Here is a 24,775-nt window from a genome sequence, read left to right as displayed (position 1 = left end):
GAGATCTACAGCAAAATCATGCTGTGCAAAATTCTTCTCGAATATTTCAGATGCAGAATGAAACCTGGTCTGTGCTTTGGCAGGATAACACTAGCAGTAACAAGCACAATGCTACATGACATGGAAAGGAGGCTTCGTAACACAGCATCCCAGAAAATAAGACTCAAAAATGTGCACTAGCGCACTGGTGAACATCTCAGTTTCTGGATGAAGTAAAAAGAAAAAGAAGTTTCCGTGCACCTGTTCTACAAAGCTGCCAAAGGTAAGGATATATGTCTGGTTAGGCAATCAAGTTCCAAGTTCCTGAATCTCTCCTACGAGAATTCGGTGGAGACAGTACTCCTACTGGTTTCTAACCTGTGTGCATGTTGCCAAGTACTGTTAAATAGATGTCATTGCATCACACCCCACTGCAGGTTCATGAGAAGATCTGTGCTCATACTCCTTGAGCACGCCAAGTCCAAAACAAAGCTAAGCCTCCATGGTAATGATACATGGAGACAGTCTCTGTATTTTGATGATCGAATTCAAGCTTTTCAGTATCTGTCACTACCTTCAGAGAGTAACCACAGAGCTCAATGATAAGCAAGCTTACAAGTATGTGTGTGTATATATACATGTATAGAAGTATGTGTGAAAATCTGAATTTAGGCATTTTTTTTTTCCACAACTGAAATTCACAGGATTTATGTTCCAGAACATGCAATATCTGAGATGTTGGAACTATATGAAGTACTGTCATGCAAAGAAACCAGTAATATAGCAGTTCCATATGCAGTCAATTACTTGAATTACTATGATAATTCTTGTATATTAATTTTAATAGTTTTCAACTTGGCTCAGCTAAGAATCTAGTTACTACCCTAACCTGTAATGTAATCTGACAGCCTACATCTTAAATAGGATCTATATCCTAAATGCAAATGAGCTTTCAATGAGTATTACAATGCTCCCATCCAAGCGATCTGCCAAGCAACTTCTGCATTCTTTCTAACCTGAAATATACAGGCTGGGACATCCCACCAGCTGACTACTCATTTACTCCTGCTCTGAACATCTACCCATGTTTTCAATACAACCTCAAGCTCTCCTCTTGAAGAGCATTAAATAAGCAGACAGTAAGAATGACAGGGATATCTATGTGAACAATAAAAACACTAAATATCATTATCCTTTTATCTCCTCTGTGTTGCAACCTTCCTACATCCCTATCCTAGAAATATCAATTCAGGTTGTAATGTCTTCTGGGTAGAGGCCTCATTTTTCACAATGATGTTGCACCATACAGCTTTTCTGCCATGCTAATGTAACAGTGGCTTTGAGTTTGATTATGGCTGTAATGGCGCAATGCAAATGTGAAATCCAAGGTGAACAGTAAAACTCTTGTTAATGATTTACACTGGTAACATAAGCTTTTCCCAATTTCTAACGCACAGGTCATACACCAAAGATCCTGTTCCATCAGGAAAGGTACTGTGTTTTCTTATAACATCATTACCAATGCTTAGAAAACTCTGTGGACGCCAACATCATAATTTAGAGAAGAAAGAAGGAAAATACCAGGTACACTTCAAATTACATTAATATCTTAACTGGTTATTAATTATCACATATAGCTGGATTTAAATCATCCATGTAATCTGAAATCCAAGCTACCAATATGAAATGGATTTGAACAGATTTCCATTTAAGGCCAAAATCTGTGCCAAAACCTAAGTCTACGTAAATAGACTTAGCATGTGTGTGTACTGGTGGAACAGGAGGACTCTTTTACTGCTCAAAATAGGCAGCAAAACTCTAGTCTGATGAAATCAATAGGAATTTTACTGCTGATTTCAACGAGGACAGAATTTCAGCCAAAGAATCTTCATCTTCCAGCATGGTGGGGCTATATCCCATAGCCTCACTCTAGAAATGCACAGTTGATCTGCAATCCCAAACACACTACTCTTCCCAACTTTCCCATCTTACTACACTCTGCACAGCAGCGCTCAGAGAACAGAGCTAAGTTCTACCAGAAATTCAGATTGTGCAGGCTCTTCATATTTTGTCTTCTGACCCAAGCATCCAAGGGACCCTCTGTTCTTGCAGGTGGGGTCTGAGGAAGGAGAACACTGTTACTCAGTAGCTGATGAAATGAAAAGGCCTCCCCACCCCCTCAAGCACTTCCTGCAATGCTCCATACACTACAGTCATATACCACTACAAGCTGGATTGCAGCTCAGTGCATTCCACTGCACTTTGTCACGCTTCCCTGACCGATACTATGCCAAAAATGACTAGCTTTAACAGTTCTCTGGTGAATAAAAGAGCTTTTGCAACTCTGAAACAGAGCTGAGTTTTTAATTCATGTCAAATCTGCTTTTCTGTTCTGAAGGAACATTTTTAATGCTGCCTGTAATTCCCCTTCTGTGCTTTTTCCTTACTTCTGTAGTAACTTTTGTGAAGATAAAGGGAAAATTCAAGCTGACTAGCTTTTAAAAGCCTTAAAGAGACCTCTAAAATATGCCTGAAGGAAGTAAAAATATGAACTAGCAAAATATGAAGATGAAAAAGATCCACATCATGTTCATATGAATGTAGAAATACACAGAACGAGCCAGAAGACTCACAAGACAGCTACCATAGAGAACAAAATCCAAAGTACAGCTGGACTATCTAAACAAGCATAGAGCAACATTACCCAAGATTTGCACATTTACTGTTTATTTACTCAGTACCCAACTGAGCTCAATCTTGTGGAATAATACTGATTGCTCCTGCAAACATCCCTTCTACTCACTAAGTACTTGTAGTTATAGACTATGCCCTAAGAAACTTTCCTTTGTAATCTTTTATTCAAACCCATGCCTACAATTACCAAAAGAACATGATTATGAGAAAACTGTAAAACTAACATAAGTACTTTACTCTGTTAAGTGTTCATTATGTCAATGCTTGGCTCCCCTCCATAGCAGAATAATACCAGCATGCTGCATGTGCACCCAAAAAAGGGATGCCACTTCTCTCCAAGCCAGTTCGCTTTGCTCAACACATCAAGAACTGTTGCCGGTTGCAGCCCATTTTTGGAACAGAGGATTTCACTATCCAACCCCATCTCCAGACTGACCTGGAAATATGCCTGCCCCAATTGCTACTCATGTATGGAAATAATAAAGCTATTTTTATATGAAAAGCAAATCCTTTATTTTCCCAAAAGCAAGAACAGCCATTGCAACAAGCATAGAAGCCAGGGGTTTAAAATAGAGGAGGGTGTTACCTAAAAGTAAAAAAAAAAAATTAAACCTTGTAAACAGAGCATGTGGGCAGGATGAGGGGTTTAGCATGACTTTATACAGCAAGCACACAAAAAACACCAAAAAGAGGGAAGTGGAGAGGAGGAAAGCAAAGCAACCTGGAGCTTTTAAATTCAATAGGCTGGGAAGGCGGGGAAGACGCCTCTCCTCCTGTGCAGTGCCTGCCAGCTAGAGCAAGCAGCAGTCACTCATTGTGCAGGGCACTGCTGGGAACCCCACGCTGCTTTCTGTGTCGTGCAGGGAGCAGTTCTGGGTCAGGCTGCTCTTTCTTCCATAGTGCAGAGCTGAAGAAAAGGACTTTCCTAATGCCTGAGCACAAGCCCTCGCTGAAGATGTGCTGGCTTCGATTGTGCAGGTGGCTTGGAAGCTGAGAGACCAAAACAGCACTTCAGTGTGTATGATTAGGATTTTCAGCCTCAAAAACTACATCCAATTTTCAAGGCAGACATTTAATTAGCACTCATGTTCCTCCAGTTAAAACAACCAGTCTGCTACTAGTGGCTGAACTCAGCACTATGAGCTCTGTGACTCAATTGCCCTCCTCCCCAAGTAAATGCCAAACGTCATCCTCTCTGTTCACACATCCAGTGCCTTTTTAGCAGTGGCTCCATCCTTGTTACGCTTCCCATGTGCCCTCATGATTGTCAGTTATCACTCTTCTGTCAGCATGTAAACCTCAGCAGTAATACCTCCTCTATCCATTAACTGCCATGATCTGCAGGTCAAAAAAAAAAAAAAAAAAAAAAAGAGCGGGGAAGTAAAAATTAGCTCCATTGAGCCTCTTCCCAGACTGCGAAACCACAAAACTACTATGTGAATGTAGCAAACCAAACCAGATCTGTGGTCTAGTGGCAGCGTTTTCCCCAAATTCATGGGCTCAAAAGTTTGTGTGCAAGGAGGGTTGATGGTGCCCTGCTAGTTTGACTCAGGGTTTTGTCTAGTGCTGGGCAATGGTCCTTTTTCGAGGTAACGGCAGAGAGGAAGAGAAGGAAGTTTTATGCGTAGCTGAAAATAAGACACCTGGCCTCCCCTAGATGCTGTGCTAATGTTACAGCTGCTGTGGTACCAGCAGTAGACAGTGTCTACCACAGTAGACAGTGACGAGCTTGGGAGCACAAACCCTCCTCCACAAGGCAAGAGGAAGAAAATGGCTCTTTGCAAAGACCCAAGGAATCCTGTTAATCACGTAGTGCTGCTATTTGCCCAAAATAGCGTTCCTGGAGATACTGAACACATAGCAGGACGTTCTGACCTTCCCAGGAATCTGGGAGAAGGCAGCTCTGCCTCCAACACGGGAGCTCTGCTACAGACTGTGCTGCAGCTCAGACTCTTCTTTGCCTCACAAGGAGAGGTGTTCCAGGCTCAGGAGGCAACAGCTTCTCCCTGGCAGTATATCTGAGCACCCTTTTCTACGTTAAGTGTAGAGCAGGGCCTGCAACAGCAAGTTCTCAACCTCCAGCAGTTTGTAACACTTAGAAACCACAAGGAAGTTCCTGGAAAAGTGGAACTGATTTGTTACAGAAGGTTTTGCAGCACCAAAGTAGTACTGAAAAATACTTTTTCTAGGTTACTTTCATGTGGCTAAAACCCCTGAAGGTTAACTTCTCAGTAAACAGAGAGATGGGGCAGGTGGAGGCACACCAACACAAATGAAAATTCTTGTGGCTTGCTTTTGAATTTGTTGGCACTTCCCAGTGAGGTCCTGCTTTTGTAGTACGGGGAGCTGGCAGAGACTGATGACTTTTGCCTGCTTGTAAACCCCTTCTAGGCTCTAGGTCTTCGATTTGCACTGTTGAGCACTGCACCAACATCATCTCTCCATCATTTGCATAACTGCAACACCACAGATGTGTTTCACAGGTTCTTCATAACACACCTTCAAGAAAGCACTCAATGAACTTAGGGCTTGCATTAGAGAGCATAATAAAAAGTTTTTCAGAATGGGAGGGATAGCAAAGGTGCAAGAAATGATCACACAAAGCAAAAGAGTGAGTTTCCAGCATAGCAACTTCTGGAGCACCGAAAGAAAAAGAAGAATTCCACCCTGCTCCAGCACACAGCCAGCTGGTCGCTACCATGTCTGGGCAGCACACATCACACAAGCAATGAGGGGATCATCTAAAGGCACAATCAAGAAACCGCGCTGGACAATCAGGAAAAAAAAAAGGCTCCAGCAAGGTGGAATGCACACGTCTGGAGAAAGTTATTCAGCACTCATTTGGACCCAGGACAAAAATAGCCCAAAATTGGAGTGGATTTGTCTTGAAACAGAAATCTCTCTCATATGGCCACAACTTTTGATATTTTTAATTGGGACAGACAGAGATTTTTTTGTTTTTGTAAACAAGGATACTCTGCTCATATTAATATTTCCAGGGTTCCAGTGACCTTAGTTAAATTAGGTTTTACACACCTTTACCAGGGTAACAGGACGGTGGAATGAACACAGTGACTGTGGCAAAGCTGGAAGAAAAGCATTAATGGGACAGATGGCCAGTTTAAGCACAGACTATGGAGTCCTGACACTGAATGGAAGATGCAGAAATTAAAATATATGGAGCGTGCTGTCAAATTCACATTACAGTTGCATTTATAATTCTTTAGGATGTCACATCAAATCTAAAAAATTAGGTTGAAGTCTATAGAAGACTTTTCTTAATAGTTTGCAATCATTAAAAAAATAATTAATTATTCAGAGGCGCATGGAGAAAAGCTTATAGGAGGTGTTGAATATTAGTCATTCAACCCAACAGAGCAGAAAAAACAATGCAATACGACAACAGGTAAAGGAAGGTATAGACTTGAACAGCTTTGAAGATATTTCAGAGTTGATACAGTGGAAGAACAAAATGAACAGGGAAAGAGGGAAGCTGCAGAGCAGCAACGATGATCTCTGAGTCGGTACTGACAATGTCTTCTGCTTTGAAATAACCCACATGCAATGGATTCATAAATGGTGGATAAAATCCAAACCTAACCATATAGACTTACATAGGAGTAATTTTACACTGCAGTCAATTTCTTTGAAATACAAGAACTTAACTATATTATCACCTAGGATCAGTAGTCTTCCTTCTAGCATTTTAGGTATGTGAGGAGTAATACACTGCATCGTTGGATGCTTCAGCTGAAATGAGTAATTTATAAATCATGCGTTAGGGTAACAAAGGATATAGAAAACAGTTGCAAAATGCTTGGTCATTCAAGCAATCTATGTTTAAATCTCAATGTTTTTCCATTTACATTGCACCTATATTTCTCTAAACGCATGGAAGACAATAGGTGTCACAGTGTTTCACATATGCACTCGTACACTGGTAACAACTAAAGACAAAGCAGCACAGAACATAGTTATTTTCACAGGCTGTCCCTGCCATAGCTGTTACTTGATTCACAAAGCTATGGGTACACAGCGTTCTTTGGCTTCAGCCTTTTGAAAATTAACTGACCTAGATATAATTTTTTAAAAAAAAAGTATTTTCATATCCTCTCCTGTTCTCTTCATCCTTTGCCTCCCTGGAGAAATATTTTTAATTACTTGGATTCAGTTAAAATGAAGAGCACAAGTTTCTCATCAGGAAAAATCCATCTCTTACACTGCAGGGAAGCAGAACACAGCCTCAAACATTAGAATCTTGTTTACTTAGACTGAAAAAGAAATCTTGAGTGCAGTACCAAATCCTATGGATTAAGTTCTTCACAAACAGCTGGTACCATGCAAACACTGCAGTTGTCATAATACATATACACACACATGCATCTCTTCAGTGAAACCTATGTGTAAATTTGTATATGAGAAGTTTCTCATGAACTGCCAGTGACAGTCCAGATGGCAGGAGAAGACTGTTAGAAGAAAAGCAGTTTTGCTATGCTGCAACCATAGCTGGGTGACCCCATCAAGATCAGAGCTGACAGAACCACCTCAACAGAAGCCACATGGTATCAGGGAAGACACATCAGCTGCCAAGTAACATGAACTAGAAAATACTCCAGCAGCAACAGTATTTTGGGTGAGCAGCAGCAGACGTGTAGAGGAGGCAAACAGCAAGAGTTTGACTGGTTGACTTTCACTAGACTTTTATTTAAGCATCTTCTGAAGTTGGGAAATTGGGATCACTCTCAAGTCTGGACAATATGAACCTGCTGCTGCTGCTATGGGAGGATAACACCAGAGACCACAATGCCACAGCAACTTCAGCCTCTATTTTGGTAATAAGAAGCATTTTTGAATTTAATTTTACTTTTTTCCAAAAAGTTAGGGAATGATGAAAACCTAGAAATAAGGACCAGCATTTTCCACTCCAAGCAACACAAAAATGCCAGCTACGCTCACAAGTACATTATGGACATAAGCAGAAAGAGTGAAAAAAGTGGATTGGATTTCACACGCTGTACACACAACTTATGTAAGGATAAGACCCAAATTAACACAAACATCTGTAGCTTTAAGCAAACAGACAGAATGTCTGCCACTCCTAGAATTTACTAGTGCGAACTGTATTTGTTCCAGCAGTACCTGATTGTAAAGTATCTACTCTAGAGTAGCTATATCCATAATGAGGCAGCTTGCAATCAAGCTAGAATTCTTTCCTAAGTCAAATAAAGGAAAATCAAAAACCTGGGCCTGCCCAGCTCTCAAGAGATATTAAAAAAAAAAAAAAATGGTGGGGAATTAATGGACATAACAAATGAGAAAAAACAGCAGCTGCCATTACCAAGAAAACTCAACTTGAAGGTCCTTTCACGTGTCTCCTCCCCTATTTTAGACAGCATTGCATGCATGCATTTGCAAGTCACAGAAACAGCCAGTACCCAAGTAGCAAAGAATATATGTACTGGAACCTGATTTATGGTAGGTTGGGGGGACACATAGATAACACACATGGGACATTGACATTATATAGGAGTCACCACCACCACAAGCAGTGGCTGAGCAGGATTTGAACACTGTGCTCAAAGGAGCACCAACAAGCTGTGGTCTGCTCAAAAGTGACATGATCAACCTCACAACCAAAAAGCACTTCTGCTGCATTTTGTAGCACATAACTGTTCACCTTCAGAGCCACAGCAGTGTAATCCTCAGTCCCTACCTTCTGGGCACAACCATGCTGGTCACTGTTTCTCCTTCCAAGAGTGGTCTGATAAGAATTCAGCCAGTATCTTGAACATTTCCAGAAAACAGACACACAGTTGTAATACTACCATGCTTTCAGAAAATGCAGTCACAGTAACTTCATTCTGTCCTTGGGCAAATATGACAATATCTGGCAATGATATTTTATAAATAAAATGGACAAAAAAGTATTTTAGTTCCCTTCAGTTTACTGGATTATATTATGTAACTGAATGCCTGGCTACACGCTTGTAATTTAAATTACTATAAGCTCACATACCTGGTGACAGTATTAGTATTTCTACACAGGGTACAGATGAAATTCCCCATTTTTTTTTTAATTTCCTGTTAACATAGATGCAGCTCTGCTGATCAACTAATTTCAAAATGTCTGCAAAATAATTTATCATAGAATCACAGAATCCTAGAACGGTTTGGGTTGGAAGGGACCTCAAAGATCATCTAGTTCCAACCCCCCTGCTGCGGGCAGGGACACCCTCCACTAGACCAGGTTGCCCAAAGCCCCATCCAACCTGGTCTTAAACACTTCCAGGGATGGGGCCTCCACAACCTCTCTGGGCAACCTGTTCCAGTGCCTCACCACTCTAACAGTCAAGAATTTCTTTCTAACATCTAATCTAAATCGACCCTCCTTCAGCTTAAACCCATTAGCCCTTGTCCTGTCACTACACTCCCTCATAAACAGTCCCTCACCATCTTTCCTGTAGGCTCCCTTCAGGTACTGGTAAGCCGCAATTAGATCTCCCCGGAGTCACCTTTTCTCCAGGCTGAACAATCCTAACTCTCTCAGCCTGTCCTCACAGGAGAGATGATCCATCCCTCCGATCAGCTTTGTGGCCCTCCACTGGACTCGCTCCAACCCTTATCCTAAGGGTACAGCACAAAAAAAAAAAAAAAAAACCAAAAACCTGAGGAAAAAGGATTGCCATTGTAAGCTACTCTGTATATTTGGCCGTGCTTTAAGATAAAAAAATAAAGATCACTCCACACAAGCATGGCACATACCTGTACATCACATGCAAAGTAGTCATGACCTTTTATTTGCATTCTACTGGTTCAATCAGCAGCTTTAACATAAGCTTTTAGTTTTTAGCAACTATCAGAAAACCATTCCCAGGCTGAATTAAATGAGTTCCAAATGCACATCTTGGATTACCTCTAAGGACTGTAGCATGCAAAAGCATGGCATCCAGTTCTTCTACTGAAATCTCTCTAAGTTTAAAAGTGTCGTTCCATTTTTTTGAGAAAGAAAAAGAAAACAACCACAAACACAACCAAAAAAAACACTGAAAAATAGTGTCTGTCTGGGGGGGAGTGTATCAACATGAAATCACATTGGTTCCTCTCAGATACAAGCTGAAAAGAACAGCAGAGCTTTAAGCTGAGAACAACAACAACAAAAAAAAAACCCAAAAAGCAAACAAAAAGCAAAAGGAACAGTTACACCCTACTACTATTGTGATATCAACTTCCTGTTATAATAATGGCAATCTTTACTTTTGGTCACAAGGGCTTTTCTTATTCAGAGACTGAAGTCAATGCTTATGCAGAATTTTTAGTGACTGATGATGTGATTTCCTTTTTTATTAAAAAATAAAATGCATAGCTCAACCTTCTGCTGGCAATTAAATTTTAATAAATACAATTTAAGTATCCAATGCAAGTTAATCCTGCACCCTGTTACAGCAATATATAGACTTTTATATTAACTCCCAAGCTTCTAGAATGATTATCTGACATGAGGAACAGGGAAGCATTAGTTTAACATAACTCAAGATTCATGCTTATCTGCAATTGAAGTCTGGCATCCAATTCCTGGTCTGTCATTTCAAACATAATCCTACTACCAAGTTGCAATTTATTCTATAGTTTGCCAAAGAAGAAAGCAGTCTAACAATAAAGGGCAGAGTTTAAAACACATACTGCAGTCTTGTTCAGTGCCGTATTACTGCCCAGTTGCCAAGAAGCCACATCTCATCATGTGAAGGGGCATGCCAAGGAGTACTTCCACCACTGCAAAAAATGCAAGGGAAAAGACAAAATTCTTTTTCTCCCTTCTGCAGGACAAGAACATACTCTAAGCAACACTCACACAAAACAAAGCCAAGAGCCCCTTCCTATATGTATTGCAGGAACTGAACACAATGCAGAGGATTTAAGTATATTCACTAAGACTGTGTCATGAAGAAGTGACAGAAACATAGGAAGACTGGAAACAAGAGAAAGGGAATAGAAGACAGAGGTGTAAGCAGGTATCAGCTCAAGAGCAATCCTTGCCTCTTGCTTTCAGTGCCTGGAAAGCTATGACTGACTTTTTCTGAAGCAGCTAAAAACTGAAATGACTGAAGGGGCTAACTTCAGGCATACTGGTGGGAAAACACATTCCCTTACATGCTTTGATGGAATAACGCTGGACAACACTGGAAACATCTCAGAAATGAGAAAAAGGTTGAACCAAAAAGGGAGGTTATAAAGAAAAGAGAAAAAGTATAGAAAAAAGGTTATGAAACAAGCTCTGAAAAAAACAAAGAGGATACAGGCTTAACAACTTACCTTCAAATGAGGGAGGCAAATGAACACACAAGAGACTGTTGGCCTGAATTTTCAGATCTACTTTGGTTACTAAAATAAAATCCTTCCCCTCCATTCAGCAATGAGTGCCCTCATTTGAAGGCCTCTTTCTTCCTCCTTGTAACCCAGGAATACTTATTTCCTCCTGACCTGCAGTATACCTTGTAATGACTCTAGCCACCTTTAACATTGTCTCACAGAATAACCTAGGCAATCTTACCACAGCTCATTCTTCAGTCATTTTTCATTAGCAAAGCAATCTGCACCCAAAACACCCAGAAGACGACTAAGATGTTCATCCCGGAGGTTTTGGCAAATAGCTGGTCAAGCAGAACTCTTAACACAGGGAAAGTTTACCCAAGCAGAAGGCAAAATTTTGTTACAGGGTAGGCCAATATGATGAAATTAATTCCCCCGTTTGCTCAGGGTTATTGCAAAATTTGCTGCCCTTCACCTTGAAGGCAAACTGTCTTTTTAGACATCTCCTCTTAACAAATACATCGTAACAGATACTTTTAACTACCAGCAAAACTCCAGCCATGCATTGTCTGTTACCAAAACAAAACTTTGCATTGTATCTGCCTCCTCTCATTGCTCCAACGATAGGATAAAAAGTCATACTGCTCAGTAAAACGCTGCTAGATGGCACAGGGATTATAGGGGAACAAGCATGACCTAAAACCCTATATAGAAAAGAAAAAAACAGAATACTAAATCCTTGTGTAAAACCAAAAGGACTTTCTACCCAAGCTCCACCTGGCATAGTAGAATTTCCCTCACTTAAAGAAGTACAAATATTTGTTCAAATTGAGAGAAATATCGTATTCCCCATTCTCAAAGTTTCCCAAAAGCAAGCGTTAGTTCCCAAATCAGGGTGGAATCTTTGCTAAATGGGTTAAATAGAAAGGATGCAATCCATGATGAAGAGATCAAAAGAATCCTGGAATGCAAGAAGGAGAATTAAAAAAAAACCCAACCACCACCCCACTTCTACAAAGTGAATTCCATGAACTCAGTGTAACACAGATGACAAGATGGTCAGCTTGATCTTCTTAGATACATTACAGTACCCACAAACACCATTCCAGTTCCTTGAAAGACACTATAATTAGTGTTCAAAGGACAGATCTTACCCTTTGAAATGTTCTGATATTGGCACAGGTAGGGCATACATGGTTTATTACAGAGATATTTATAAAAGCCTCTGGAAAAAAATGAAGCATCAGGATTTCCCTGCTTCACATATTCACGTAGTTATTCAGTGTACAGTGCATGATGCATGTTACTGGAGGTACGCAGCCTGTAAAAAAAATCCTAAACCATCATTTTTTCTTAAAAACAGCTGCCCAAACTATGTCTAGAAATCTTCACGCAGAAAAGGCACCCTTGCTCAAAGAAAAGTTTGCTTACAAGGAGGGGGAAGAAAAAAAAAAAAGTGAAAAGTGTGTAACGTTCCACAGTTCATCTAGAACTGCTGCAGCCCACTCTAAATTACAATGTTAGTGGCTGTTTATGCTCTAAGGAAGTACAGTAAGTACAGTACAGCCCATTCAGGTTGCTGGAATGTCACTGATCTTATGCTCAATTGCATCTATTCATTAGAAAAATTCAATCCACAACAGCAGCTGCATTTACCACCACACCCCAAACGCCATCCAGTTGCCCCAGGTGATTCCAGCGGTTTACCAGCCCAAGGACAGACGCTCCATACTCTTGTCCCTCTGCAGTGACTGCAAGTTACACTTCCAAGCCCAAGGAGTTTTATTTACTAAAGAACAGTATATTAGCAGTGCTTTTGGCTTCAAGCTTTTGCAACAAAAAAGGTTTGGCCTTTTGCAGTCATGTTCTACAAGTTTCAAAACTATTTATGCTGCACTAATTATTTTTGATTGAAACTTGCTAAATAATTACTGTTAAAAAGATGACTTAAGCAAACAACGGACAATTTACTCCATTTGAGAAGAACTATGACTAATTATGCGTGTAATTTTGGTTTGTATCTCTTAAAAAAAAAAGTGTGTAATTCTGACTTCTTTCAGGTCAACAGCAAAGTCCCCATTAAGTTTTGGGGGCCAGATTTCACTACAAAATCCTAAGTTACACAATGACTGAAAAAAAACCTTTGTGAAAGAACGTGGGTCATTTAGAAGTACACTGGTAACTTCCTAATCAATTTAAAAAAAAACAATAGTGTTTTCACATGTAACACCTATGACAACTAACCGAAAGACACAAGAATTTTGCATTTACTTCATGAATTACATGGCATTTTATATACTTGTTAAGTTTACCAACCAACGTATAACCAATTTCCTGTCTGTGTGGGTCTTTGAGAGAGCAAGAATAAAATAATAAAATGTTATGATGTTTCCTCTCTATTTAATTAAACCAATTTCAATTTCATCTTAAAACTTAGAGTCACTTATGCAGAACAGGGAGCTACAAACCCTACCATCATGTTACCTGCTAGGCAACATCTCTCGTAGTATGTAAAATGGTTGTTGTTAAAATCTAACCATGCTACAGATACGCTAGATGAGTGGAGCTAATAAGAGTAATAAATAGAAGTATCCTTTCCCCAGCCTCTAAAATGTATACTCCTTTCCTCTTAATTGTCACTGCTCCCCTTCACCCTTCCAAAAATCCTTCTGTGGCCCAATAAACAGACTGAAGAAGAATCCCTATCCTTGTGTGGTGTCCCCCGGAACAGATTATCCACAAGGTTAGGATTACTTTCCAGTGCTCCATCGAGAACACCAAAAAGCATCAGCCCAAACCCAGCTTGAAAATGGAGTTCACATAAAATCAAACTGAATAATGTTAGCCATCTATTCATTCTTAACAACTTCCTACAATGCTCATGATTAGAGCTTCTTATGACAAGTAGCCAAATTCAGGACACTTGCAGACGTAAACAACTGATTAGTGTACCATGTAGCAGGATCAGGAGGTGTAAGACCTTGCTGTCTACAGGCTGGCTGCAGGGGAAGGCTCAACTAGACTATTAGCTATTCATGGAATTAAATCCTTAACCTATAAACATTTGCTCCTGGCATTTTGGTGAGGGGGCTTCAATATCGATTAACCAACCTCACACTAGCATTGGCTCCAGGGGTAAATAAAATCAGCCCCAAAGAAACTGAAGCTGACTTCGCTGCTCTGTTAAATCAGAGATCTGTTGCTGCCTAGAGGACTACAGGTGATGCCCACGCAGTAGGCATTTACAGGCTTTGATTCACAAGCAGGAACAGGGTAGCCTGGGATGGCTGATTTACTGCACATCATGCTCTGAAACAGTTCAACATTTGATTCAAAATGCTCAGCACCAGGAAGAAAGGAAGATTCTAGAGGCAGTAATCAAGTCTGTCACCATACACCACGCCATCCCCAGCGCCAGATACCATTCACATCATCTCAAGAAGCTCCATTCATTCACAACCCTCCAGGACGGACAGCCAGCCTTCATATGGCCTGGACCCACATTAGGAAACCAAGCATTTTTAGCCACAAGACTCCAGTTTTGGAACGCCTATGTGGACTCTAGCCAAATGTGATTCTGCTTATGCTTAGGTTAAAATGCCAAACACACCTAAGGGATAGGCCAAATAATGCTGTCTCCAGGCAACAAGTCACAGCTAGGGAGAAAAGCTAAACACGAGGGTGGAAGGATCATGGCCAGTGAGGTGAAAAAAAAATCAAACCCACAACCAAAAACGTGCAGACAAATTTAAGGAGGTAGCAAAAACATCCACACCAGAGTCAGAACTGCGCTTATTCTCAGTACTCTATAAGAAGTAATACCATTGTATGAACACTGAAGTCAAAATAGCTAAAGATACTAAAAACTTTACATATATAGTGCATTACACTGCCTTTAATACCAAGACATTTTAACAGGTGCTCAGGTATTTCTATTTTATATATTGGCTTAACATTTCTGTGCTGTAGTGTGCTCAAAGTACTTTCCAAGATTTCTGTCCAACAAGCCTGTTCTGTGTGTGAATGATTTGTCCATGAAACCCACCAAATGCACATTTCCAATCCAGAATCCAGCTGTGCTCATTTAACCTTGGCTCATACTCACAGGGAGTGTTCTCATCCTAAACAGCTAGGGAAATTTAGAGGGTAGAGTTCTAAAAAACACTGTGTTTTCATGGCATGCTTAAAATCAGAGAAAATCCTTGGTTCCTCCAGTTAAATAATTCAGTACAGCATCTTGGTTCACTGGACTAGAAACTATTTAGCTGTACTGCAGCACTTCTCATTGGATCTGCAATCTACTCTAGCTCTGATTATCTCACATAGCATAAACTCTGTGGAATAGAAACAGCCCTAATTAACATCTATATAGCTCCAGAACAATGCAGACTGTTTGTAACGCCTGATGTTAGTTTTATTATACAGATGCAGAACGTGGTCTAGGAGAGTCAAGAAACTCACACTCTGCCATGCATGAATGGAGGTTAAGTTTTGGAAAGGTAAAGGTTAAATTTGGTTAAGGAAATACCACTGAAAGCACTTCAGTTTAAAATTTCTCCAGTTTATATCAAGGATTATAAATGAAAATGTTTCAGCTTGTCAACAGCTACCATTCAATCACACAGGGAAAAACAGTTGTTTCCACAACAGTCAGAATCAGAACCCAAAACAGCACTTCATTTCTAAAAAGCAAAACATTGAACTATTCCTGGACAGAGGTGAAAGTCAATACTAACACTGGAAACACATGCAAGATGAATACAGCTCAACACAAAAAGACCATGTTCTGCACCAGGTGAATGGTCTTTGAATTAAGAATACAGTTTACCATCAACCTCAGAATGACAAAAGCAAGCATCTCTGTGCCAAGTCCCTTATCTGAGACAGGGCTACCACTTCTTGACAGAAGCAGAGAAGATGAGGAAGAAAAGGTGTGCACCCAATGCTGCTTGCTGAACATCCAGCCAGTTCCACCCGCTTCTGGCAAACAGCAAGTGAGCTTCCTCAAAGACCATATACTGCCTCTGTGATTTCTTCTAGTTGCCTCTGACAGTGAGCCGAGCTCAGATGTGCTAGACAAAATTCCACCCTAATACTCATAGCTAAGGCTTGTTCTAGTATTGAGAGGAAAAGAGAAGGAGGAAAAAAACCCCAAACACAAAAGTAAAAACCACAAGCTACACTGTTCAGTCTTAAACACTGGCAAAATCATAAGACAATCCTAGAGGTCACCATGACCGTCTTTAACAGGAATTAACCCTATACTATGCAAGCCCATCTACTCTGCTAGTCATACAGCAACATGACTGCCAGAAGAATTGGTGCATTTTGTCATCCAGCAAGCTTGATAACTTCCATCAAAATCCTTTCCTTAGTCCTGACTATATACTTATTTTCAAGGCAGTGACAATCCCCCCCTCCAAACTCATACGTACCTGATCACAACCTGCATTCACCAGTTCCTGGAGCATCTGCCTATTTACTTCAACAGTTGCTGTAGTGCTCGACTCATTAGCAAAAGGCAGCAAAGAATATCTAATTTCTCGCAGAGCTTTCTGATACGGTCCAAACTTGGGCGTTTGTCTCATCTGCTGCTGCCTTGCAGCATCCTTCCCTATTAAAATCTTAGGGTCCAGAGAAGTTTCACTGCCTGGTCCAATAGGTAGTCCCTGACCTGAAGATTTGGATGGCTGCTTTAAACCTTCTCGAATCTCTTGTAACCTTTGTCTGCTGTTTCCAGAATATGTCGTAGCAGGAAAAGTCTTTGGCCTCATTGTTAATCCAGTTTTCTCTGAGCATAAATACAGCTTTATTCTTACGGGTTTTTTAAACTACTTTATTTTGAAACAGTGTTGCTTGATGGTATCAATTTCTTGTAAACGTAATCCTTCAAAGAGGAAAAGGCAAAGTTCTCAAGAAATTTCTGCCAAAGTTTTACTTCAGCTCACAATCTTCATGTTTCCTACAGAAAATGAAATTCCTTGGAATCATCATTTTGCAGACTGACAGTGTCTGAAACAAAAGAAAATAGAAAGTACATGCAATTAAGTTGATATTGTAAATGCCTCTGAAGGGACAGCATGACAATTAATCACGTGAAAGTGAATCAGTTTAACCTATTAAGCTGTCACAGCTGGATTCCCTTTAATGATTTTCACTTTATCTGTTTTCAAGAATAGGATTCCAAAAGGCTTTCTCAACATAATCAATAATCCATTTTTCTTTCAAGTTTCACTTTCAAAATAAATGAAAATAAAACTCTTAAAAACTACAACATTTAAGAATTTTACAGTACCTAACTGTGGCAAGTTTCCCACCCAACACAGGACAAGCCTACCTTATTTCATAATTAGGGAAGAGTATGCTCATTACATGTTTTTCCCCCCACTTAAGATTTCGTTTGTTTTACACTAGGTGAGCTCAGTTTCAGAAATTTATGAAAAAGATCTATAATGGAAATATTGATGACTCTAACCATAGCAACTTCTGGTATTTCAATAACAAAGTGAATAACAGAAAGACATTTGGCCTTTCTACATTAATATCTTAGCAAATCCTGAAGGTAAGAATTCTCCCCAGAACTGGAAGGAGGAGGAGGAAAAAAAAAGTGGTGTGTGGGGGTATAGGACATTTCATTAGCTGTGCCTTATAGGGAAGAAAGGGAAGAGAGGGGTAGATAGAGCTACTCAGTAACAGCAGAGGAAGCAGAACCAGCTCAGTTGGCATCCCAACACAGAAAAAAGAGACTTGGAGAGAGATTTCTGTACCTCTTCTGACATACAGCAGAGAACAACCATGCCGTGCAGCTGAGCTACTGTGCAACTTGCAATCTCTGTGCAGCATGAAGTTAAGGTAGGATTCTTGGTGTAACTAAGTCTTCATGGCATCACCATAATAGAAACATTAAATAACGGTACATTTGGAAGATGATTAAAAAGACAACTTAATCAGAAATGTCATCTCACTATTGATGCTGCTTGCGCAAGTTTGCTTCTGCTGATGATACTAGCACTTCCAAAGTGACTCCTGAACGGTGCTCAAACCTCTTTGTTCGGAAGATCAGAATTTTGCTCAGTTGTTTTCAAATTGCAAATACAGAAGATGGTAACACACTGTATGTTCCTCTCTGTCACTCAGAAGTTGACTGGATTTTTTTTTTTTAAAGGTGCTTCACTTCTGATCATAGCACATTTATCATTGGAAGGGGTTTCTCCAGAAAGTATTGTTCTTTATTTTCACGTGCTCATACTAAAACTCAATTCATTGCGACAACTCTTCCTGTGATAGCTATAGCATTTCCCAAGAAAACAACCATTTCCATACATGTACCATCACTTCTCACTGCCAAGCAAACAGCTTAATACTGTGAAGGCCAAGAGAATCTGGATGCATCCACCTCTGAAGCCCATCACCACTTCCTCATCAGTAGAGTCCACTTCAAGCTTTCCTTTACAACCAAGGACTGAAATGTAACAGTGAAGTCAGACTCTAGACTCTTTTGTGATGGTTCACCAGTTTGAAATGCAGGAACGCACATTAATCACTTGAGATCTGGTCTACATGTTATGTTCTTAGAATGCATGCCATATACTCCTCTAATGGGAAATTTCTGTACAGTCTAACATCAGCCCAGATCCGCATCTTAGCTGAAAGGTGGTAGAGCTCTACACTGAAAGCTCTAGGATCAAACTACTTGAGAACACACAATGAAGGGCACTCACATCAGCCCCTTTTGCCTAGATTTAAGTGCTCCGTTAACGAGAAGACACCTACAATGTATTTGAGGTCTTGAGCTCCTCCACTCGGTACTCTTTAAGGATATCCTGCAACCCTAACTCACATACAGGACCAAGAGACGTAAATACCCACATGCACATTGGACAGGGTTTGCCACTTGTTTTCAGGGAAGTGCTAAAGCTGTTCATCTAGATTTTGATAATTCCACAAACAACAAATCAGCTATTAGTCAACAACAGATCAAGTTTTCATTGCTCTCAGTGAAGAAAAAAGCAACTGAAGAATCCCAGGAACAGATTTTTGTCTACTTAGAATATAGCAAAAGATAATATATAGCCTTGTTAAAAACAAACAAACAAACCAATAGTATTGCAGCCTTTTTAGGATTACATCATAACTAGCTAGTGCTTAAAAGATACAGAGCAATTAATTGGTCTATAACTGTCTGTCTTTTCCTGACAGCAGCAGGCACCATATGGCTGGGTTTAGGAATCTGGGTTGTTCTTCCTTTTCAGTCCCTGTGCCAATCCTCAGGCTTGGGACACGCTGGAAAAGCTTGCAACCCCCCACCTTTTTGCAGCAAAGAACTGCTTTCCCGCTTACACACATGCTTCACATAAAGAACTTTTGTGACCTTTAGCCTTAAGCTCAAGTCTAATAATGCTGGGTAAAGCCAGCTGGCAACTTCCTTAGCTTACTTTTACAATACTGCTAAACCAGAAGGAAACATTGATCGTTTAGACAGAATGAATGAGAACAGCAACGACAGTAAGTACTGGAGCTCACTGCAAACGTGTTTCATATTTTGCGGAAGGGTTTTTTAACTAAATATGTAAGGTAAGCCAAGAAATCAGAACAATAAATGTTACAGACAATTTACAAAGAAAGACAAGCTGCCTGCTTTTTAAAATCTTCCTGTGATTTGCATTTTTAGCAAAAAAATTTTAGCAAAAAATAAAAGGGCTGTATGTTTTAAAAGATATGTAGCATGTCTAAGCATTTCTGACTATATATCTGGATTTGGATAACTCAAAATCCTTCTAATCTGCACCTTGTCTACAGCAGGAATGTATCAATAGTCTTCCTGCCATCATGAGAAATGATTTTTCAGAATTATTTCTGAGCTTCAAGTCATTCGAACTAAACAATCCTAAGGTTTTTCTTTTCTAAAATGTTGTATGTTCTGCACTACTTAGAAGATATCCTGAAGATACCATATTTCAAATACATGCAGCATTAACTGCATCAAGTTAGAACAATTTTTCAATAACTGATTATATTTCTTCATTTGAGAAATACCAATAGCTGCTCTGGCAGCAACCAACCAACCACACTGAAATTATATGCTGATATCTGTCATCCCAGCAGCACTAGCTATTCACTCTCCTGTTTCTTCATTCACCAACAGGCTGCATGTGCTAGTGGCTCTGTGGAGCTGGGACACAAGCAAGAAACTAAAGCTCAGCTGCATTTCAAGAGCTAAGTCCTAAACTCTGAGCTGGCGAACTGTTTCCTTGTGCAGGCACTGTAGTGATCACTGCAGAAAGGAGGAGTAAAGTTTTAAGAAATTGCTACAACTGCCTTCCCTCTCTCAATTTACAGGTATTATTTTGGTTTTTTTGGATCACAAATTCATAGAAGCAGGGACCATCCACTTTGTACTGGAAGTCTAAGACTGTTGGGGGCAAGGAGGAGGGTTTCAGGAATTTCATTATTATACAAACTGTGCTCCCCTTTATAAGTGGGCACATGGTGAAAGCGAAAAGAACTGAAGTGAGGATTTTCCGCAAAATCATTCCTCCTCTCCTTCCTCCTGCTAACAAAACTGTCCACAAGTAACTCTCTGCCCACGTCCCACTGCCAACCATAAACACTAGCCCAATCCAGCGCTGTGGGAAACAGCTCACCTTCCCCATCCACAGCAGACCAGCAGTAATTGACCACAGAGCCTGGACACTCCAAATAAGCCTTTTTTTTTTTTTTTTTTTTTTTTGCGTCATTTGCGCGAGTGCCTTTGCCGAGGAAGGGGGTATTTCAACATGCACACCACTCACGAGGCAGGAGAGAGGGTGGCGAAGTGCTGAATTTTGGCAGTGACCTTCAACTGACTGACAACAGCAGGGCCCCCCCCGCCGCAGCCAGATGGGACCCCGAGGGTTTTCCCCCGGCCCTCACCTCCAGGGACATCCCCCGGCGGGGTCTGGCCCAGGCTTCTAGCCTCTAACCCCCGTACTTGCCGGGGGTACCGCCGGGGAACGCGGGCGTCCCAAACCCTTCTTCCCCAGCACCAACCCCACTTCTTTCGCAGGCAGAAAGCTCCCAAAATAAACTCCGGCCATTTACCAGCAGCTTCGGCCTGCTGGGGCACCCCGCGGAGCCGGTCCCCACGGCTGGGGGGAGCCGAGCTGGGACAGAGGCCTCAGGCGAGCAGGACCCCCTCCTGCCAGGGCTGGGCTGTCACACGGGTGTCCGGAAAATGTCGGAGGGTGCGGGCAGAGTGCCGAGGCCGCCCCCGGGAGGGACACACACACACACACGGGACGCTCACTCCCGCTTCAAGGACCGACCCGCCTTCGCACTCCCCCCCTTCTCCACACGACTTTCCCCTCAGGGCACGGCAGCTGAGGGCGGCGGGGGGGGGAGCGCTCGTACCCGAGACTGAGGGGAAACCACGGCGGCGCTCCCCCCGTCCCGTCCCCCTCTTTCTCTCACCTCGGGGCGCCCAGCGCCGTCGCTCGCCTACCGGGGGCCGTCACAAAACGGCTCAACGGCGGCGGCGACCCCGACGACGCGACCCGGTCTCCATCTTCCCCCTTGGCCGTCCCGGGCGCCGAGTGCGGGGCGCAGTCGGGACATTCGCTACATTGTTGGCATTCCATTCGCGTCACGTGATCCGCGGCGCCCGCGTCATTCCACTCCCCCCCCCGCCCCCCGCCCCTCCCGGCGCATACCAGCGGGGGGAGGGGCTTCTAAGGCGGCAGGGCGGGAAGGGCCGTTAAGGGTTGTGGCACCCTGAGGGGACCGGAGGGCAAAGGGGAGGCCCTCCCCTCAGGGTGCCCTTCACTAGGTTTACGGGCAGCTTGTGATACTGTTCCCTCACAAAAACCACCTCAGCTCCCCACAACTCCCCACACACACTGGGTTTTGGGGAGAGGGGTGGCTGAGGTGATGAAGGAATGGCATTGCCTCTGCTTGCCAGACGGCCCAAACTCATTTAAAGTGTGAGTTTTGTGGTGATAATCTTTTATTATTATTCCTTGCACACCCACACAAAGTGGCAGGATTATCAATGCCTGTTTGGGCTTTTTTTGTTTGTTTGTTTCTGGATTTTTTTTTTTTTTTTGAGGGGGGTTACTTATTTTTCATGTATTTTATCGTGTCAAGGGGGCTATGAGGTGCCGGAGGAGGGCAGCCAGGGAGTTCACATCTGGATCAAAAATGCAGACCCAAGCTGCAAAGCATTTTTGGATGTAAAACTTGTGTTTGACCTCATTATGGATGGAGCTGCCTGGATCTGAGCCCGTTTTTCATGAAAGCAGTAATATTCTGATTTTTTATATTTCTATGGTCTTTAATAAAGACAATTATCAACAAGAAAGAATCTGCACACAAATATAGCAATGTTTGGATCTGGGAGGCTGGCTCTGACCCCTCAGCATGACAGATACACACATTAGCCATAACCAGGGAATACTAATCCAGAGTAAAAACAATAAGAAAGTAAGCTTTCATATATATATATATATGCATATATCTAGACCATTAACATAGAAGAAGCCTGCAGTCCTGAAATAAAACTTCAAAATTCTTGAAATGCTGTTGCAAAGCTGGGGGGTGCTCATTGTAGAGGCGCTCCTTTCAGCAGGGAAATGTTTTCGAGGGTGTGCAGGGAAAATGTCAGTCCTGCAAACACTTAAGACACACAGTTATCTTTAATCATGCCACTAGTCCCAGTGTCTTCAACAGGACCAAGAGCACGTATAATGAGAAGTCTATGCATAACTGTCTTTCCAGGATGGAAGCTATATTTACAGCCTTTTCCAAGCCATGGGGACTATTTTTGTAAGTAATATTATTCATGGACAGTCCTATCTAAGGATATTTCTCTGAGCTTGTTTATCATCCTTTTTTTTTCTTTTTAAATGCCTTCCATACAAACTGTCAATAGTGCTTATAAATGATGCTGGTTTGGGAGAAGTGACTGCCAATAGAGCGCTATGTTTCATGAGAAAAATGCAGCCTGGTGCACAGGAATTGTTTAGCGTCTCATCTGAGGGCAGCCAGTTACTGTATATAAATTACTGTCGGAATTTCAATAGTGTCATTGACTGGAATATATTGCGAGGGGGAGAGGAAACCTCTGACTGGTGAGCTAAAGAAACCCATTAGGTTCAGAGCAGGTTCCAGCACTGGCAGAATATTGCAGGGTAATGTGGTTCATTTTGCAATCTTCAAATACCTGCAAAACTGAAGTAAATTTTAAATGCTATGACAGATGCAGCATGGCTTCATTTTCTGAATTACTGCTGTGCTTAACCGATGAAGCATAGCAACATGATTGCCCAAACCAGAGATTGCTCAATGGCTTGAGACCTTTTCCCAACAAAGTTCAGGCTGGTTTAAAGGAACAGCATCAAGATAAAAATTGCTTACTCTGTGCTAGTATGCTGTTTCGTAAGATTTGGTTGTCATCCACATTCTTAAATCTAGGTAAAACAGATTTTTTTCATTTATTTTTCTCCTTCAGGACTGTTTGTTTTCCTTTTGCATTCCAATCCATCTGGGAATGAAATTCAGCTGCACTATTTCACCTCCTGGTTCCAGCCAGCTGCACTGGCTGAATTTCATGCATTTGCCCAGAGCTGCTGGGTTTGAATTCCCACCAGCAGAGCAGCAGGTACAAGGGAGATAGGCTGCATCTGCTTTCTGGAAAGTACCTGTATTTGGCTGGTCCATCACAGATGAGGAGACTCGGACTATTTCTGCTTTTAGCCTTGAGAAACTCAAACCATTAGAAATCATGTTCCTCAAAAATACAAAGGTTCAGGTGGGTTGTGGCATGATACAACAACTTAGTTAAAACATGATTTGATCTCTGTAAGCTTTTGGAGATTACTGTGTATCAGTCAAGTCTTTCCTCCCAACTATCTTCTACATGGTAAGGTGTCTTCAGAAGGAAAGATGCTACATAAAAAGAATAATACAATTTGTCTGTACAAGCACATCCATTCACAGACTAGACCATGAGATAATAATCTACCATGAGTAAGGGTCAGTGTGTTTGTTTATGGCTCTGTTTCAATGAGTGACTGCTGGAGCTGTGGGGATTTGTACAGCACTCACCTGACTTGCCTGAGCAGCTGTCTGCCCTGCTGTGTGGGACCACGGCTCCGCCATTTCACGTTCTTTCTCCTTCCACACACCTGAGGGAAGCGGGAGCTCTGTGCAGCTCCATCCCCTCACACCTAATGCTGTGAATTGCCTTGTCCCCTCCCCATACTCTTCTTTCACCGTTAGCTGGGCCACAGTGTGACTCTTTCCAAACTATTGTATTTGGAACCAATTACTGAATCGTGCTGCTAAAAGTACTCCTAGCAACCAAATAATTGTGATGTGGGTGGACGAACTTTTTCTTTACACGGTACTGGTAGCCAATGAAAGCTTGAACCCATTCAGAAACTTGAAAAAGAAAGGTAAAGCAAGAGTATCACCAGCAATATCTAGTTCTCTGCTAGTCTTTTTTTTTTTTTTTTTTCCAAAAAGAAGAGCACGTACACAAAATTATTATGAACATGTGAACATATGTGTGTATGAGCATACAGACACAAAGAATTTGCTGACACTAGCATCCTTTACTAGGACAACATGTCTAGAACAAACCACTGTGACACAAAATGAATGATGTGCAAGGGCAAAAGACTTAGGTACACATCACTGAAATGTTCTTGGTTTAATATATTGATTTTGTTTGCAGAATGATGCTGTGGAATCATTCTTACCAAATCACCAATGCAAAACTAGTTAGAAACAGGAGTTCTGAGTCCTCTAGCACAGTACA

General features: G+C 41.5%; 1 protein-coding gene across 4 annotated transcripts in view; it reads right to left on the bottom strand.

Moving 5' to 3' along the window:
• The window catches only part of LATS2 (large tumor suppressor kinase 2), a 51,034-nt gene extending 29,425 nt beyond the window's left edge, over positions 1-21,609 (bottom strand). The window contains exons 1-2 of one of the 4 annotated variants that reach the window (XM_075742188.1): positions 21,430-21,609; positions 16,416-16,992 (exon numbers count right to left, since the gene is read on the bottom strand). In XM_075742188.1, the coding sequence (XP_075598303.1) occupies positions 16,416-16,754 (339 nt within the window). In that variant the 5' untranslated portion in view covers positions 16,755-16,992; positions 21,430-21,609. Of the gene's footprint in view, positions 1-10,353; positions 10,444-16,415; positions 16,993-18,303; positions 18,455-21,429 lie in introns of those variants that run through there. The other 3 variants (XM_075742190.1, XM_075742189.1, XM_075742191.1) reach the window with 3 other exon arrangements.
• Positions 21,610-24,775: the final 3,166 nt, after the last annotated feature.

This window comes from Balearica regulorum, chromosome 1 (assembly GCF_011004875.1).
Source record: "Balearica regulorum gibbericeps isolate bBalReg1 chromosome 1, bBalReg1.pri, whole genome shotgun sequence".
In the NCBI taxonomy this organism is placed as follows: domain Eukaryota; kingdom Metazoa; phylum Chordata; class Aves; order Gruiformes; family Gruidae; genus Balearica; species Balearica regulorum.
Note: the sequence above shows the minus strand (reverse complement) of the source record. Positions and strands in the feature narration are given on the sequence as shown.